Source organism: Chanos chanos, chromosome 11, assembly GCF_902362185.1.
Source record: "Chanos chanos chromosome 11, fChaCha1.1, whole genome shotgun sequence".
Lineage (NCBI taxonomy): Eukaryota > Metazoa > Chordata > Actinopteri > Gonorynchiformes > Chanidae > Chanos > Chanos chanos.
The window spans coordinates 12,199,554-12,218,043 of NC_044505.1; the positions used below are offsets into that span (position 1 = coordinate 12,199,554).

Here is an 18,490-nt window from a genome sequence, read left to right on the forward strand (position 1 = left end):
CCATGATAATTTGTGAGATAAGAGAATTGCGACTTTAAATTCAACCAATACCTGAATATCGGCATCGTGTTTTTGTTTCTGTTTTTTGGGGGGGGGGTTCTGTCTTCTTCTTTTCTTGTTTTTGTTTTTATTCTTTTTCTCCTTTTTGCAAAATGAGTGAGTAACAGTGCCAGAATGTGGATCAATTCTGAAATGCAGCGTTACCTCAGTCAGAAGTCGTCCTCGAGTGAGTGAGATAGTGAGCGTTGAAATGAATACAACACTCACTGGAACTGACCTGTAAAGTTTCCTTTATGGAGTTTCAAAATGACCTTTCCTAATTCTCTGAACGAGAGCAATGATGAAACATACGCTTTTGAAGCTCTTAACGTGTCTTTTCCGGATAATTTCCCTGCCAATAACAGCAACACGACCTGCCAGGGTATCACACTGGACTCTAAAGTCATCGGAGTGGGAATTTTTCTCGCCATTTTTATCTTAGTGGCGATTATTGGCAACATTTTGGTTATTCTTTCTGTGTTGTGCAACAGACACTTGCAGACTGTGACAAACTATTTTATCGTGAACCTGGCCATAGCCGATCTTCTCCTAAGTATAATAGTTTTACCGTTCTCTGCGTCCTTAGAGGTACTCGGATGCTGGGTGTTTGGACGAGTGTTCTGCAACATCTGGGCAGCGGTGGATGTACTATGTTGTACGGCATCTATCCTAAGCCTTTGTATCATCTCCATAGACAGATATATTGGGGTAAAATACTGTCTGAAGTACCCCACTATTATGACAGAAAGGAAAGCGGGGGTCATTTTAGTAGTGGTTTGGGTTTCGTCTATGGTTATTTCAATTGGACCTCTCTTAGGCTGGAAGGAGCCGCCACCTCAGGACGAAAGCATCTGCAGAATCACTGAGGAGCCGGGGTACGCTCTCTTCTCCTCCCTGTTCTCTTTCTACCTCCCGCTGATGGTGATTCTCGTCATGTATTTTCGAGTGTATATAGTAGCCCGAAGGACAACCAAGAGTTTGGAGGCAGGCGTAAAACGGGAGAGAAACAAGTCGATGGAAGTTGTGCTCCGGATACACTGCAGGATGCCGGAGGACCCTGCCGCGAGCTCCAAGAATAAAAATCATCCGTTCCGAAGTTCGCTGTCTGTACGCTTAATGAAGTTTTCTAGGGAGAAAAAAGCTGCTAAAACCCTTGCCATTGTGGTCGGGATGTTCATCCTGTGTTGGCTGCCTTTTTTCTTCATTTTGCCATTGGGTACGTAATTTATTCTCTTTACTTTTTGGACTTAAGAATGAATATTGAACGTTGGAAGTATATCTAAATGGCTGTCCTATTTTCTTTGCTATCGCTTCATTACATCTGCGTTCTGTCCTAATTAGCTGGGACAACCATTGCAAACATAACACTAGTTTGGAAAACTAATTCAGAATCTCATTAGAACCACCATGAAGTGATAAATGTAGCAATTTCTCTTAAATAATAATAAAAAATAAATAAATGAAAAGACTACAGTATTTGTAAGATGTTCCCCTGGGATGAATCACTTACACATATGTAGCCTAAACAGTACTGACAGATTATTCTTTACCTAAAGTGCATCAAGTCGTTTGTGTAGCCTGTTTGAGAGGTGTTTGACAATGATAATGCATCTGAAGCCCCCATAAAATAAAAAGGTATTTGGTCTCTGCAGGAATTTGAAACTGGCTGTGCAGGGGCTGCCATAGGTAACTAAATATAGACTGGAAAGCTACACTGTGTCAGTCAAAGCCTATTATTACTCTGGAAACGAACAATTGTTATTATAAATCTGACACAATTTAGTCCATTTTTATGCGTTGAAAAACATTAATTGCCACACTGTTTATTTTAAATAGGATGAGGTTCAGTAATAAGAGAATGATAAGAAATTTGGAATGCCTGCATGATCATTCTAACTCTGTGAGAAAAGGTCATGGGAAATTTATAAGTAAAACTGATGAGAGAGTCTCAGTGCATACAAGATTCTAGATCTGTATGTCATTTGTATATGGTATTCATGTACAGAATGTCATTCTATCCTTATCCATGTATACTTCTTCTCGGTGTTTACCTGGTGAATCAGGATTTGAACATGGTGAACGGGGGGTAGTCAGATTTACAACTTAAAGTCAATAAACAGCTCTGTTCTGGAAACACTGCCACAGATACTGGAGCCAGGGGTCAACTGCCAAGTTTAAACAATAATATTACCTGGAATGTTGTCAAAATATCACCCTGACAACAGGGTTTATGGCGAAATCTCCAAGTAAGCCTGTTAAGTTTTCCCCTGCCTTAATACGAACTGGAGTTCGTAACGTCTACAACTCAGACTAAAGTTGACCAAAATATATTAAAGGACTGATTCACAATGCTAATGAGCAGGTGGCTAAAATTTGATATAAACTGATAGATAAAAGCATGAACACGCAGGATCAGATAGGAACGTCACGGTTTCTCCCCAGAGCCGTTGGCCTAATGTGTCAAAATTGCCTGGTCGTCCAAGCCCTAATTAGTCTGAGCTTGGCTAAAGCATGTTCCAGTGATTAAATATACTTCACATCCCGCAGTTAATGACTTTAAATGTTTTAAACAGCGGAGACGAGGTCAAGCTAGGCTAGCGAAGATGTTGGGAGGAGAAGAATTAATTACTCCAGGCGACGGGGTTTTAACGAGAGAAGGAGAGGGGGGGGAAAAGTGAGGCTCCTTAGGAGACTGTGAACTTGAACCTCCAAACAGGTTCTCCTGATAATGCTCAGATCGTACGAACTTAATCCAGAATGTTCTTATTATCATCTGTCGGAATATGTAACGCGGGAAGGGGATATTTTTGCCTTCATAAAGTCCGCTGGAATTTTCTCTTCATGCCCAATTCAGGAGCACGAAATGGAGACCCTTTTTTGAACTTAACAACAACAACAACAAAGAAATGTAATGAACAGGGGCTGATGGACTGAACCCTCAGAGACGCAGGAGATGGGAAAGAACTTCAAAACACTGGCTCATGTGCCTCAGTTTTTTTGGGGTTTTTTTTTTTTTTTGGGTCCAGTCTTGTGTCACACTTCAATGAAATCAAGACTTTGTGCTCCGAGATTCAAACACAGCAAAACTCCGCAACCGGAAGTGGGTTCAATTAAGTTGCAAATGGCCTTTTAAAGTCATTATTTACAAAGCCCCTAAGAGGGACACAAATTAAACTTGAATCAAATTTTAATAGTGGAAAAGGGACTGTTACAATGAGAAAGAAAAAAGAAATTCCTGGCAAAATGTTTTAAACATCACATTGTCTTTCATTTAATCTCTCACAGTAGATTTTGTGCAACATTTTTGCCTTTAATTGATTTTGAAAGGCTGACCAAAGCTATACTCAACTTCCCAGTTCACAGACCAGCCTACGGCTGCATGGGCTTGTCATAAATTTCTACAGCATACGTGTTAGCGAGATTTTGTTTATAAAAGCCTCACTCATCAGGGACTGCTGAGAAAGACTGTTATTCTACTCACATGAACTCACAGAGCGCAGGGTCAGCTGATAGTATCTCCTGGCAGTGCCTGAATACCCTGTGTTGAGTTGCGAGCCAAGTCCGACCAGGCTTTCCTGAGAAGCCCGTTGGCCACGCAGAGCAAAACGCTCCACTACCCTAATGATGGTGGTAATTAAGCCAAGTTAAGGCGGGCGGTTTCCTTTTCCGAAGCCCAGCTACATGTGCCGAGCAACCGGGGATGGGACTTGGAAACGAGATGGCTATTTTCCCACATGTAGAACAATACGAACAGACACACACACACACACACACACATGCAGACATACGCACACACACACACACAAACACGCACGCACACACGCAGACACACGCACACACACACACAAGCGTACACACACACACACACACACAGGCACGCGCACACACACACACACGCACGCGCACACACACACACACACACACACACACACACACAAGCACACACACACAAACACGCACACACACACGCACACAAACACACACGCACACGCACACGCACACACACACACACAAGCGCACACACGCATGCACACACAAACACGCACGCACACGCGCACACACACACAAACACACACACGCACGTGCACGCGCACACACACACACACTTAAACGTTCTCTCTGTTTGAGTGGTTTTTGAAGATGGGGGGGGGGGGGGGTGGAGTGTTATAAGAGTTATGTCAGTTACAGCTCAAAGAGCTTTAAGGTAAAAAATATATATTCGATTCAACTCAAGATTATTTTTAATGTGCTGTTGCCCCAAGAGAGTGTTTTTTCCTCAAAAACACATGTTGTCCTGAGACTCATTTGATGAAAATGCATGACGGCATGAAAAATTCAGACAGTTTTAAAAATGGGACCTTAAGAGCAGAATTTCATCTCTAATGGAAGACAGTGAGGGCAACAGGTCTAAAGTCATCAGGCTACTGTGAGACTCACTTGCATCAGTGGTCAAACCCTTTCACAGAAATAGAACTGTTGTGAAGATTTGAATTTATGAGGGTTAGATCTCACCTTAAGTCTGTAGCTTTTAAAGAGTAAAACATACTTTTGCCCGCATGGGACACAGACACTCACAAGACAGCTCCGCTTCTGCATCAACTTGAATGGCTTGATGGAGCACCCAAAAATCAGGGAGGATTAATGTTTATGAAATAGATGTTTAAAAGGCTTCTTCGCTGTCTCACATAAAACGATGAAGGGCTTGGGCATTTTGATAAAATAAAATGGCTATTTAAACCAAAGAAGCCTACAGTATCTACAGCACTTTAAAAGAACACACTCTTAAATGAAAAAAAAAAGATTTTAATGTACATTTCTCAGGAAGCAATCAAAATGTAATCAAGTCTAGAAGGACTCTCCATGAATATGATTTTTTGTTCTTGGTGGACACTGTCTGCTGGCTGCCCCTTACCACATTATTAATAGAATGGTAATGAGATTTTATGAATATCTCTAAAAACTCCAGGTCATGTAGATCTGCATAGTACATTCAGTCCAAATAAAAACATATCTCTATGGCATTGGCAAGAGCATCGGGGGCTCAAACAAATGAATTAATCAAACGGATTCCATTCATCGCACAAACCATAATTTATTACACATTATTAAAGTCCAGATAAGTTAATGTAACTCAAAATACATTTACCCTGATGGTTTTGTCATGTGAAAAGTGGAAGGGGGCAGAAAAACATCTCCAGTTTTATTACAAATGCAACCCATTTGTAATCTCTGCCCCTTCTCTGGATTATTTTCTCAGCCTACAATAACTGATTTGCGCCAGGCCATGTTTAATGATAGATACGGGAGACCAAAACGGGCCGACAGAATAACAGATTAGGAGTTGAAGAGGAACAGGGGAAAATTAAGCAGCTAAAGAAAAAACAAAATCCATCGCTATCCCCCTAAGCAACACCCCCCCCCCCCCCCAAAGGCCCCCGAAATACAAATTACACACTCTTATTGCATACATATTTTCATGCATGGTTTGTCTCAAGTGTCTTAGGTTAGTTTAATATCATTTCATCAACTGAGAGAGAGATGAATTTGACAGAGCAGTTAGTATTGTTTGTGTACATTCAAAAAGTTACGTAACTCATTCTGAACTGGTGAACTACGTGTTATAACAAGACGTTATACATTGTAGTCTTTGCGCTGATCAGCACATACTGACTGAAACTCATATTACACTCCGGTGAGCGCGGCGATACCACAGTTATTATCAAATCATTTTTATCGACGTTTGGAACATAATATGGATCATGTGGTATCGCTCTTCATTAGACCAGGTGGTTGTATATTTGATTAATTTGATTCAGTGGTTTTCGTTCCAAAACTCTTTGATCTTCCCCTTCCCCTTCGGTTTATCTGTTTCCCGGTCGTCTGCTAATCTGAGTTTCCAGGATGCGACGAAAGCGTCGCGCTAACGACCTGGTAGAACATTTATGGCCACATTTCCTTTGTGTTGCTTTGATTAAAGGATCCCATCAGGAGAGCATGGGGAAAAAAACAAGCTAGGTAAGAACGAGAGAACAAAGCGTGACGTTCAAGTTTGTTTGATCCAAATCAGACCGTTAAAAGGCATTTACCGATGTGTTGTTATGACAATGAGGGACAGGCACGGAAACACTTGACTCGACGATATTGGAAGAGAAAGTTTTGGGGGTTTTGTTTTTGCTTTTTTTTTTTCAGTTGGAGTCCTTAAAATCTAACCATATTCAAGGACACCTACTGACTGCAATATTTTTCTCTGTTTCCCCATACCACTGGAAATATAAGCCTGAACAATGGAAAGTCAGCGAAACTCATGCCAGTATTATCTTGAGAGAGTTTTTTTTTATTATTTAATGTTTCAGTAGTCTTCTAGCCTACTCACAGCAAGAGGAGAACTGAAATGATATTTGATATCTTATCTAGACCTATCAGACATCCTCTTGGGAAATTACTACAGCACAATATTACTAAATATGATTTAATGAGCAGTTTACCCAAAACTGTAATGCAATGTTGTCCCCCCTAATGTAGCATGTAGACTGAGTGTGATAGTTCAGCCAGAGACACGGGAATGTCATAGTGTAGCGATGCTATTGTGAAATATTGGCATTTATCCACCTCTACCGAATGAATAAATAAATAAATAAATATGCGTTCAGCATCATCACAGGCAGCTTAAAATAAACGTATCTTTTTTTTTCACCTTTTGGAAGAAACGAGGTGCGATTTTCTTTTCATTTTTAAGGTGACGTATGTGGCAGATTTTTTTCAGTCAAAGCAGCGTGTCAGTTTTATGCAAATGAGATTTGGTGTTTTGACACGTTCCATTTCGCACGCAAGTCAGCCTCGTGACGTTAGGGTCGCTTTCAAATGTCACTTCGCAGGCCTTGCGTCGGCGTTTAGCTTTTGAAAGAAAAAAAAAAATATATATATATATATATATATATATATATAGAAATAGCCCTCTTATTTGCATGTAAATGATAAGCGCCCACAACGTGTGTGTGAGGTATCTCCGTGCCAGTCACCTCTGTCAGTTTCATCAGTTCTTCTACCTCAGCTGTTAATTTGCCACTGGTTGTTTTGAAGAAGTGCCCCTCACATGGTTCACTCCTAAGAGATGGCCTTCAAGCTTAACTTTCACAGCTCCCCATCAAACAGCCTGGAGCTGGTGGCGGGGGCCTGAACAGGTTTTTTTTTTTTTAGAGGATCACGTGTCAGGGTAAACTTCTTTTAGTCCAGTGCGTGACTGAGGGGAGTGGCAACTTTCAACATTACCAACAAAAAACTGTGTGGTCCACAGTGTATACAAGGTCTGAAAAGATTGGAGATACACTGTCCACATGCGAATACCTCAACTACGCCGCAGATAAGACCTTTGAAAGTGTAGAAATAGATTTAAAAGAAAGGATTCAAATTATAGATGAAAAGAGAGAGTTTGCCGACTGGAGCATCTTCATGTCGGTTACAGCCCATGCAAAATGACAGGAGTTGTCATAGCAACAAGTGGGTGAAAGTCAGGCAGTTGAATAACCTCAATCTGGTGTCCAGCTGAGGTAAACGGTCATAGATATCGTATTTTTGGTCTGTCAGCATTAATGCAGAACCAGCCCAGCTGTTACTTGTAATGCGGTGATTATTTTGACGAGCTGCCGAACTGATCTTACACCTCTGCATTTGGACAGATATGGCTTTTCCTCTCAGCTGTCTGCATGCGATGATTTGACTGTTTATCCATAAAAGTCTGTTAAAGCGACACACAAGATGAAAGCAAACCCATGGGAGGCCAGGGGCTGGAGACCAGGCGCATGAAATGTTTATACTCAATATACCCCCCCCCCACCCCCCACCCCCTTTACAGAAAAACACAACCTTTGCTCATCCATTTGGTGAGTGGGTAGGTGGCTTGATTACACATGTTTCACTGGGGGAGGATGGGGGGGGGCCTAAGAAAGGATTTGGGTTCATATTTCCTTACCGAACCGAACTTTGGTCATTGCTCAGTGCACTCTCTCTCTCTCTCTCTCTCTCTCTCTCTATGTTTCTCTCTATATCTATATATCTGTCTGGTGCAACCAAACATCCTGCTTGGTGTCTTGGCACAGATAAACACAACAATTACAGAAGTGGTATCTTCCAAAGAACACACTTTCATCTCAAAGCCACAATTATACCCAATTACCGCCTCCCGGGTAAGAGGAGAGTGGTCTGTCCCATGCCGGGGTCCGTTCATTAAAACAGCTCCACCAGACAAAACCACCGCTCCTAATCTGTCCTGCTCCCTTCATTCCAAACACTCTCCGATCCTATTTATAAACCCAAGCGCTGATAGGAGTGACTTTGACCTCATGTAACGCAAAAAAAATTGCTGGATGGCGTCTGAGAGAGAGGAGATGACAAGCACTTTATGTGTGAAATAATGTCACGCCAGCTCCACAAACTCCCACTGGAGTGGGAGCAATAACGGAGGGAGCAGATATAAGAAGGGGTCTACACATGCTCTAGAGAGGGTGTTAATGAGAGGGAGAAAGAGAGAGAGAGAAAGAGAGGGGGGGGGGGGAGACTGTGACAGTGTGTCTGTTCGGTTCGCTAAGGTGACGGAGAGAGAGAGAGAAGGAAAAAGAATGAAAGAGAGAGAGAGAGAGAGAGAGAGGTATAAGAAACTTCACCACACGACTCTGTAGCTGTATGCATTCCTCTCCCCTGAAGTAAACATTCCATCATAACTAATGAGTTGTTTATTTTTTTTCAAATGGAGATGTAGAGGGTACTAAAAACTGAGTGGTTGATTTGAGGGATAACTTTCATGGTTTCACGTGTGCAAGTGATCAGCCATTAAATAGCAAAGGTTCAGTGTGTGTGTGTGTGTGTGTGTGTGTATACACTGAAATGTAAACACAAAGCCATATCAAAATATCTCTCTTCCTCTCCCTCTCCCTCTCTCTCTCTCTCTGTTGCTCTCTCCCTGACCAGCAAAGCCTCTGAATTTTCTTCAGAATTTTATGTTTATAAAGAGACTTAATTTAATGATCAAAACATGGCTTTTGGTCTTTATAACTCAAGCCAAACTCTGTTGCGTTTGAAAGTGCTGTTCTCTCCCGTTCTGCTCCCTGTGGTGAAGCTCCAGTAATCTCCCACAGGCAAACCAATTCTAGACTGACCACATACCGAGACGAACATGCTTCCCCACATCCACCAATACTCTCAGAGCTCCTGAAAATGTTCCCAGCATTTTGCAATCAGTGGATATATCTAGACTGACGGGGGTTTTTTTTTTAGACATTTGTATTGAAAGGCAATTAAATCAAACATGTACCTCAAGACAAAAATGATATCTTGTTATCTGGGAATCTATATGTACAGTTATAGCAGTGCAAAAAGTGATGGTCCACAGACTTTTGACTGAGTAACCTTGTCTTTTTCCCCACTCTAGGTTCCTTCTTCCCAGCACTGAAACCTTCAGAGATGGTCTTCAAGGTGATCTTCTGGTTGGGCTACTTTAACAGCTGCATCAATCCGGTGATCTACCCTTGCTCCAGCAAGGAGTTCCAGCGCGCCTTTACCAGACTCCTTAAGTGTCAGTGCCAACGGAGACGTCGCGTCCTACGCCGATTCTACGACCAGCGGTGGAGAACGGCCATCAGGGGACCAGGGAGGGACCTGCACGGGGACTACCGTCCTGGTTACCCACTTCACGAATCGTGCGACGGTTCCCTCTTCTCCTACAGGAAGAATCGTTCCCTCAGCCTGAAGAGTTGGAATATCTTTCCGCCTTTTCAGAAATCTTCTTTCCAACTGAAAGAGAAAATGAACAACCTGTCAAATAAATTTAAGAGCGGGACGGGGAAAACCAACGCGCCCAGTCTGGGTAGGACAGAGATTGACACCGTTTCCATGGGAATCTATAATGACTGCTCGGACCAAAGTGGTTACCAGATATATGACCTTACAGAATGCTACGGTCTAAAGGAGACTGATATTTAAGAGTCGATGACTGCTCGACCGTTTCCTCTTTTTTTTTTCTCTTTCGGCTTGACTTCATTTGACACGCAAATAGATATTTGTTTGGATATTTGTTTGTTTTTTTTGTTAAATAATATGAAAATGTGTTGTTGTTATTGCTGTCCAATGTTCAAAGGATTATTTTCCAGCAAATGTCAGAGAGAGAGTGTTCATTTTGGATTCAAGCACAAATTTTCAAAATGAACATTATACGTAACAAAACAAAACAAAACAAAACAAAACAACAACAACAAAAAAGACTTTTTGTGAACTTTTGAGAAGACAAATTGTATTTTTAAAAGGGGTAATTTAATCATTTCTGTTTATAATGAGCGCAGAACTAACATTGAACATCAAAAAAAAAAAAAAAAAAAAAGAAAGAAAGAAAATTAAAAAAAAAACAAAAAAAAAACAGAAGAACAACACAATCGATCTTTTTTTAAATCTTTTTCCCAGTGAGGGACAAATAAGTGCACTGGGCAGGAAGTGCAAAAAAAAAAAAAAAAAAAAGATGAAAAAGGAGACAAGGCAAACGCGACAAAGGAATTACTGAGCTACTGAGTATTTGTACACTGTGTAGTAAATGTGGCCTTTGGGAATTCTCTCGCCAAAATCCAGCAATTACATATTCATAACCAGCAAAACGGCATTGAAATGCATGTCTGTGCTGTACATAGAGTCTTAATACACCCAGACCTACCTTGTTTTATATTTCTTCGCCACAGATCAAAGATGACTTTTCTGGTGTTACGGCCATGCGTCCAAGATACGGAGGGAATGTAATTACGCTTCTGAGTCTCAGTTCGGTGGACTGAGAAACAAGTAAAGAAGTAACAATGACTGCTATTGATGGAACGCATCAGAAAAAAAAATGAATGTTGAAACTTTTGTTTGTTTGTTTGTTTGCTTGTTTTGAGGGGGGGGGGGTGTTTCAAGTCGAAATGAAATGATGTGATTAAGACAAAAAGATTTTGACGATTGACAAGTAGGTCAAATCACGTTGGTTTAAACAACTGAAGGGGCGCAGATGAAATTACTCTTTGCCGTGAATGGAAAGAGAGAGGAAGCAGTTGCCTTTTCCAAAAGGGGCCAAAAAAAAAAAAAAAAGAAAAAAAACCCCAAGTCAAAACATTGATTAATTTCCTGTCGGTTATTTGCATTGCATTGCTAAGAAATGAATCAATTTGTATTTGCTGATGTGATGACGTTCTTTCATTGTCAGATATAAAGTGAAATAAAACAGACAAAAGAATATGAGCTAACGTGTGGTTACATCACTTATTTTGACAAGTGCTCCCTGGGTATCAGTGGGTCCAGGAGAACAACTTCCCCAGGCAGGAGGAATGACCACATGGTCAAAGATGCGTGGAGCAAAGACACTATACAAGCAAAGACATTGAGTTCTCCACAAGACACCTGAATTACTATTTGACTCTATCATCATCATCATCATCATCATCATCACTATATCATTACCAAAAAAAGCTGCTTGGTGATCTTCTGTTTTAACATGTTGTATGAGTTTATATGATTTTCTACAACTTCTCTGTAAAATTTGTTTTAGCAGAGTGAACGAAGGGTTAAGTATCTAACTGGCTTGCTGCGTTTGTGAAGCAATAACATGGTTCCACAGACCCACAGCCAAACCTGCAGTTCTGACAGGATATACAGGATATGAGGGTTCAACTAGAGGTTGTGGATGGTTTTTGTTTTTTTGTAGATATAAACTCATATATAACTACAAGGCGCACAAATATTGTCGAAAAAATATCTGTGAAATGCTTTAAAATTCTTCACTTCAGTCACATTCTGTACAGTATCATGTTTACCTTTGAGAAGAACAGATGACTAAAAGCAACTATTAAATTCCACTCACCCCCAGTAGATGTCACTATTATTTTGCTATTATTTTAATTATTACCTTAATAAAAAATTAGACACAGCTGAAACGGAACTGATTGATTTGTCCAAAGAAATGATCCATAGATAGATCTGAAGGCAGAGAAAACAAACAGAGACTGTCAATCATCGTCAAACATCCCAGACGGATACCACAGCCCAGCAGCTAGAGAAAAAAAAAACCCCTCTCTGTAGAGCTGGTAACACAAACATGGCTAAGAGACTGGGCCTACCTCAAAGGAATGCAGTGTGTGTGTGTGTGTGTGTGTGTGTGTGTTTGGGTGGGTGGAAACAGGTCACTTAAACCATGAGAGGTCAGATTGACCTGTTTTCACCCTCAACAAACTGTCATTTAATGCCCTTTTTGTCTTGTAGAAAGAGTGATCTTTAAATGATAAAGTTCAGTCTTATCTGAAGAGCACTGTAATCTATAGCCACTCTAGGAGTCTGAAACATGACTGAAGATACAGACGATGAGGTCTGGCAGTCTCTGTCATTAGATAGATGTGAGACGTGAGCGCTGCGTACCTTTGACAAAATGTCACTGCAGTTAATAAAATTTCACTGGAAGATTTAAGACGGATAAGGCACAGATCTTTAATCCCCGTTCATCTTGGGCTGATCTTCCCAAAATGTCCTTTTTTCCCCCTCTGTCCCCCTATTTTTTTAAAATAGTACAGAAGCAAAAGTTGTTCCACACAGAAACTCAGAATATAGAACCAACTCATGTTTTGGTCAAAGAAAAAGAAGTAAGAACACATATGTGTATGTTTGTGTGTATGTGCGTGTGAGAGAGAGAGAGTGTGTGTGTGCGTGCATGTGTGAGTGTATATGTGTGTGTGTGTGTGGTTTGTTTGATGTTCAGTGGTTGACATTTGTATCATGTTTAATACCTTGTAAATAAGTGGTTACGTAATGACAGGTTGGACTGGTATTTATCATGGAGCCACTTTAAAAGCTCCTAGTCCCAACCACTCCATCTTCAAACCAGTATAGTCCAGACACCCTGAGGCCGCTCAGACTAACAGCTCAATTAAAGATGATTAAGTTGTCTTTCTCCAATACTGTAATTTCAGCAGCACACTGGACATCTTTCTGCATTCTTACATAATTTGCAGCCACAAGAAATGGGCTGGATGTCTTTCTGGTCCAGTAGCTGGGATTGGCCATTTGATCTCTCCCTAGTTTACTCGAAACTATATCCAGAAATTCATAGCAAGCAATGTCATGTAGTTTACAAACCTTCATATTAGTGTGTGTTACCCGAAGTCTGATGTCAGTTTCCGTTCTCTGCCAGTAACATATTAGTAATATGAGTCACCGGGTGTTGAGATCAGACAAGAAAAAATACTAGATGGTGCTTCCAATTTTACAATGATTTTGAAAAGACATAGTAAGACCATTTAGATTGGCTTCTCCGGTGAGTTCTCTGGCTTCTCCGGTGAGTTCAAGCATTACGGTTAGGCTTTGATGAAATAAATACATAAATAAATAAATAAATGAATAAATAAATAAATGCAATGCCGCCCTGGTTTTTAAGGTTTTCAGAAACTCTTCGTGGAACAAACTGTTCCCACTCTCGATGCCCAACCCCTTCCTGTGAGAAATCACCTCCGTCGCTGCTGAGGGAACATTCTTGACGAATTTTATCAACTGGCCAGATGAACAACATGTGTTTTGACTCTTCGCAAACACTTCCTGTTCTGTTCTAGTTCAAAAGGTGGAACACTGGAGTATGTGTGTTTGAATATTTCCTTCACTTTGTGGTGAACAAGGGTGACAGGACCATACACAGAACAACCAACCAACCAAACCAACAAACAAACAAATAAATAAAATCAAGTAATCTTAATTGACTCTTTTTCCAATTTCACTCCCCTGCATGTATACCCTAGGTTACCTTATCTACAATCTTTCATTACTGTCTAATTACTCAGACTGTGGAGACAGGCAGGCACGGAGTTCAGGCAAAGGCTTGCCTTTCCAATGGCAGACCAAAGTCACTTCATAAGAATTATCAAAACATGACCACATCTCAGATTCTATTTTTAAGCTGAGTTATTTCCTGCCAAAATATTTTGCCGAGGAGAAATAAGGCGGTAAGATATCATGAGTTACACTGCTTTATTACTGAGTCAAAGTCACAACATAAGTCAACATTTAACACTCATTTGAACATATTCACCGATGCAGAGAAGAACGTTTGGTGGCGATGTTGTATATGTCCTTACGCTTTTGAAAAACTCTGTGAGACTGAGATTGAAACATAAACATTAGCTGGATACACTTTTTTTCTGGTATAGATAAGCTTCAAGAGAAGCTTATATTGATTTAAAAAGAAATATGATTATGGTTGGGTTAATTCATGACACCTACCTCAAGCCAACCCTCAATACTTGGGGGAAAACAACAAAAAAAAAAGAAAGTAAAGTAAAAACAGCAGCTTCGTGTTCTCTCAAAAAACTGTTGATGATGAATTATATACAAGCAGATGAGTTTATTTATTTTGGAGCACCATAGCTTTTGAAAAATGGAAAAGAAGGCCTAACTTTTCATTTATTTATACAGCAAACACAAACTCTTGGTGGGAAACACTTTCATAGTTACCAAAAAAATAAGCAGTTGAGTTATAGTGTTTGCATGCACTTCACCATCTGTGATGAAAGTTCATGCTCTATTTTTCTGCAACCATTTACAGTTCTTGCTCCAACTGGTCTATATCTGCGCTACACGTAAATCAAATAGGCCTATCAATCTATCTATAATATAGGCATTATTGAAGGGGTCCATAAATGAGGTGCTTCCTCGGCTTTACAAATAATAACCCATAAAAGCTTGACCACAGCACAATCTGGAAAAATACACCAATAGCATAGAGTTCAACTAACACCTTTGAGCACTTTGTCAGAGACAGATACCTATTGGTTCTCTGTGTGTTCATTGACATCCTTCTTTGAATGAGAAAGGTCCATTCCAGGGTTGGAACCTGGTATGCAGATCCTGCACCCCATGATCATGAAAAAAGCTCTGCGGAACGATCTGTTGAAGAAGCCGTAGAGGAACGGGTTGAGGGAGGAGTTGACGTACCCTAGCCATAAGAACACATCCCAGATCACTCCGGCGGTCCCGTACTCGATGAACGGGTCCACGATGTTGACTGTGAAGAAAGGCAGCCAGAAGAGAAGGAACACTCCCATGATTATGCCCAAGGTCTTAGCCGCTTTCCTCTCTCGCCTCATGGAGTTGCGGTGCCGCTGCTTCTTGCTGGAGTCTTTGCCGACTCCGGCTGCCATCTGCGTTTCCATGGCTCTGATCTGCATGGCCTGTCGTTTGGCCGCTTTGTAGATCTTCCAGTAAGCCAGCAGCATGGTTGCCATCGGGAGGTAGAACGCTACCAACGAGGCCATGACGGCATAGACACGGTTCACCAAGAAGACGCACACGTTCTCGGGCAAGGGCACATCTACTCCTATGGTATGGAGACCCAGAAGGATGGGACCGAAAGAGATGAGGAGAGGAACAGCCCAACACGCTACGATGAGGAGGGTCACGCGGCTCCGAGACATCTTAAAGGAGTAGACCAAGGGGTTGCACACAGCGTAGTAGCGATCGAAGGCAATGCAGCTAAGGTGGAGAATAGAAGCTGTACACAGCATCACGTCCAAACTGGAGTGAAGCTGGCAGAAGGTGGTACTGAAATACCAGCAGCCTTCCACCGTACGTACCATACTGTAGGGCATGACCACCAGTCCCACAAGAAAGTCAGCCACTGCTAGGGACATGACGAAAGAGTTTGTGGGAGATTGGAGTTGCTTGAAGTAAGCGATGGCTAAAACCACCAAAAAGTTGCCCACCACTGTGCAAACAATCCCAGCGACGATGAACGTATACAGGGTCACACGAGAAGCAGGACTCCTCAAAGTGGCACAGGTCTCGAAATCGCCTGCTAATGACGTGTTGGTGTCTTCGGTCCAGACTGATATGTTTGCCATGGCTTCGTTTGATCTGATCAAACACAGACAAATAAAAAAAAACAAATGAATTAATGTTTTCATCCAGATTATATTTCAGATCTCTTTGACAGACAGGAGATAACCTTTTGTTTTTTGCTCCCCGAAAGTCAGCAAAACTGTTTATATTTCTCAAAATGTTTTGGCGTCGTCTTGGTGGAGTCATACACTCAAACTCCTATGTATAGAACTCTAGCTCTCATAGTAGCCTGATTAATGAACATTCCTACGCAAAGGGTTTTGGCCAGATTCGCAATGTTGCCGATTTTGGTGAGGTCACACTGGTAAAGCCCTGGTCTTCAGATCTCTGGCAGTTAAGTCCAATCTTGGTTAAAGATCTGATCATCTTTGTGATAAAAAGCAGACCATTGTAAGGTTTATCTACAGACCCAAACAAGCTCTCTCTGAAATGAAGAGAGATTTTTGCAAATCTGATCAGTACCAAGACCAAAACAATCACGAAAACGTCCCACAGTGCCTCTGGCATTTTTGTGGGGCAGTGGTTAAGACGCAGCGCATTTGGAAAGCTGTCAAGCATAATATTACAGCCCTTGCTTTGACCCTCACTCTGTGTTCAGATTAGATCCCCTTAAATAACCCCATTGGAGCCTTCAGGAATAGTCCGGAGGGTGAGCTGTCATCAGTGTGGAGCTGCGGAACCTCCTTTTTTTCCTCAACATCAGTCTGAGTATACGTTTAGTTTTTTGGGTTTTTTGTTTTTTTTTAAAACAACAGAAACAATTATTGAAAAATCTACTGAAAGTGTACAGGACCTAACTTCTCAGATTAAAAAAAAAATTGCTTCTTGCTGTGAATTGACTGTTTTATTCCCATACATAGACTTAGTAGTACTGATTAGCAATGGTGGAGCTTTGATGCAGAGCAGGTTTTTCTCAGATGATCTCTGTGAAATCGTATTACCAGATGTAGCAGGGTGAAAGAGAACTGATGCAGATCAGTGCTCATGATACTCCTCAGTCTATGACAGAGCCTGCAGGCAACAGCTGGTGTTGACAGGTAAGGCAAACAGAGAGAGAAAAGGAAAACCCATCAGAATTGTTTTACTTCATTAACTACGAACAGAGATTTAATTAACACCAGTGGGACTGATAGAGAGAGGGGGGGGGGGGGGGGGGGGGGGGGGGGGGAGAAAGAGAGAGAGAAAGAAGGAGAGAGATTTAGCCCTTTTTCCTTCGTCTTTTGTCTTTGCTGACAGGAGAGTTTGGCATCTTGTTATTTAGCATTGCTATTCTTGCTAGGTTGGTAAACTCTGACCTTTGGTCAAGGATAATTGTATGGGGAAGGGTGTGTACCATGACCTTTGCTGACCTTTGCTTTTTTCATGCCAGACTTTTTTTGGGGTTTTTTTACAGTGATTTTAAAGTAATCTGAGCATTATTAAATGTACATTCTAGAATTCATAGATAGAGCATTGCTTAATATTGGATTATTTGAATAGAAATTTCTCACAAGCCTTGACAAGAGACTGAAGCTATATACATAGCAGACGAATTTCACCAGCTCTGTTATGAGGTTCAGTTAATGTCTCAAAAATTGCAGGGAAAGGCATTCGGGGGACAAAGGTGACTATTTGAGCTGCCAATCACCTCAGCTATGGCTGCTCAAGAAAGACTAAGTAGAGAAAAGTAACTTCAGGAGAGATTTTTTTTTTTTTTTTTTTTACAGTATTTCGTTAATACAAGTGATTTTCTAACCTGAGCACTCCAAGAGAAGCAAAATCACTAATTCAACACTTTGAACTTGATTGCCTAATGTTTCGTTCATTTGGAATGTTCCAGAATCTTCCTCAAAGTCCAACTTTTAGCAGTGAGCTGAACATTTAAGTGGAGGTTATACATCATTGTCAAGTCAGAACAGAACACCCTTTTTTAGTTTGGAAAGAGATGCATGCTGGGACCAATATTGTCCAATTAGAATAAGGAAAGGAACATGATGGTGTGTGAGAGACGGGTTATTTCTTCGCAGTTCACGGGTCTGGTATCTGTGGACGAAAGATCACTCAGGTCGCATCTGCTCTTCCTCAGCGTGATTGGACACCCAGTCCCGTGCACTTAGACAACCCTGAAGCCCAGGGTATTCGTTCCAATCCTTCCATCTGACTACTTAGACACAGTGGGAGCTCATTAAAGACAGGCTGTACAGACACACAGTGGAAAAGACCCAAGACCTTGTAACACAACACACTCTGCACACCAGTGCTATCTCAGTTTACATGTCATTCTGAATATGTGTGTGTGTGCGTGTGTCTGTGTGTTCTGTTTTAGCCTTCCACACAATTCCTCACGGATGTGTGCACCACCATGTCTTCGAATAAACGATGTAAATAACAGTAATTAAAGATGTGGTTTAAGTAGACTGTAGAAGGCTGCATTCACCCTTACCCAGTGCAACATTTCTCCTTGAGATCTGCACAGGACAAGATAATGAGTAGTACAGTTCACAGTACTACAAGATCCCTCTTTTCCGTTTAGGGCTTGAGAAGATTATAAAAAAAAAAAAAAAGGCTTTTATTTGTTTAGGTTCTGTTC

The 18,490-nt window shown here is 41.2% G+C and overlaps 2 protein-coding genes across 2 annotated transcripts; one reads left to right on the forward strand and one right to left on the reverse strand.

Moving 5' to 3' along the window:
• The first annotated feature begins 267 nt into the window (after window positions 1-267).
• Window positions 268-10,014, forward strand: adra1d (adrenoceptor alpha 1D). Its single transcript, XM_030788151.1, has 2 exons — window positions 268-1,255; window positions 9,464-10,014. Exons 1-2 carry the CDS (start codon window positions 307-309, stop codon window positions 10,012-10,014), a joined length of 1,500 nt encoding a protein of 499 aa, XP_030644011.1. The 5' UTR covers window positions 268-306.
• Window positions 10,015-14,849: 4,835 nt separating this feature from the next.
• LOC115824213 (5-hydroxytryptamine receptor 4) lies at window positions 14,850-15,923 on the reverse strand. The gene has a single exon (XM_075353614.1). The coding sequence runs from the start codon at window positions 15,921-15,923 to the stop codon at window positions 14,850-14,852; it is 1,074 nt and encodes a 357-aa protein (XP_075209729.1).
• Between the last annotated feature and the right edge of the window lie 2,567 nt (window positions 15,924-18,490).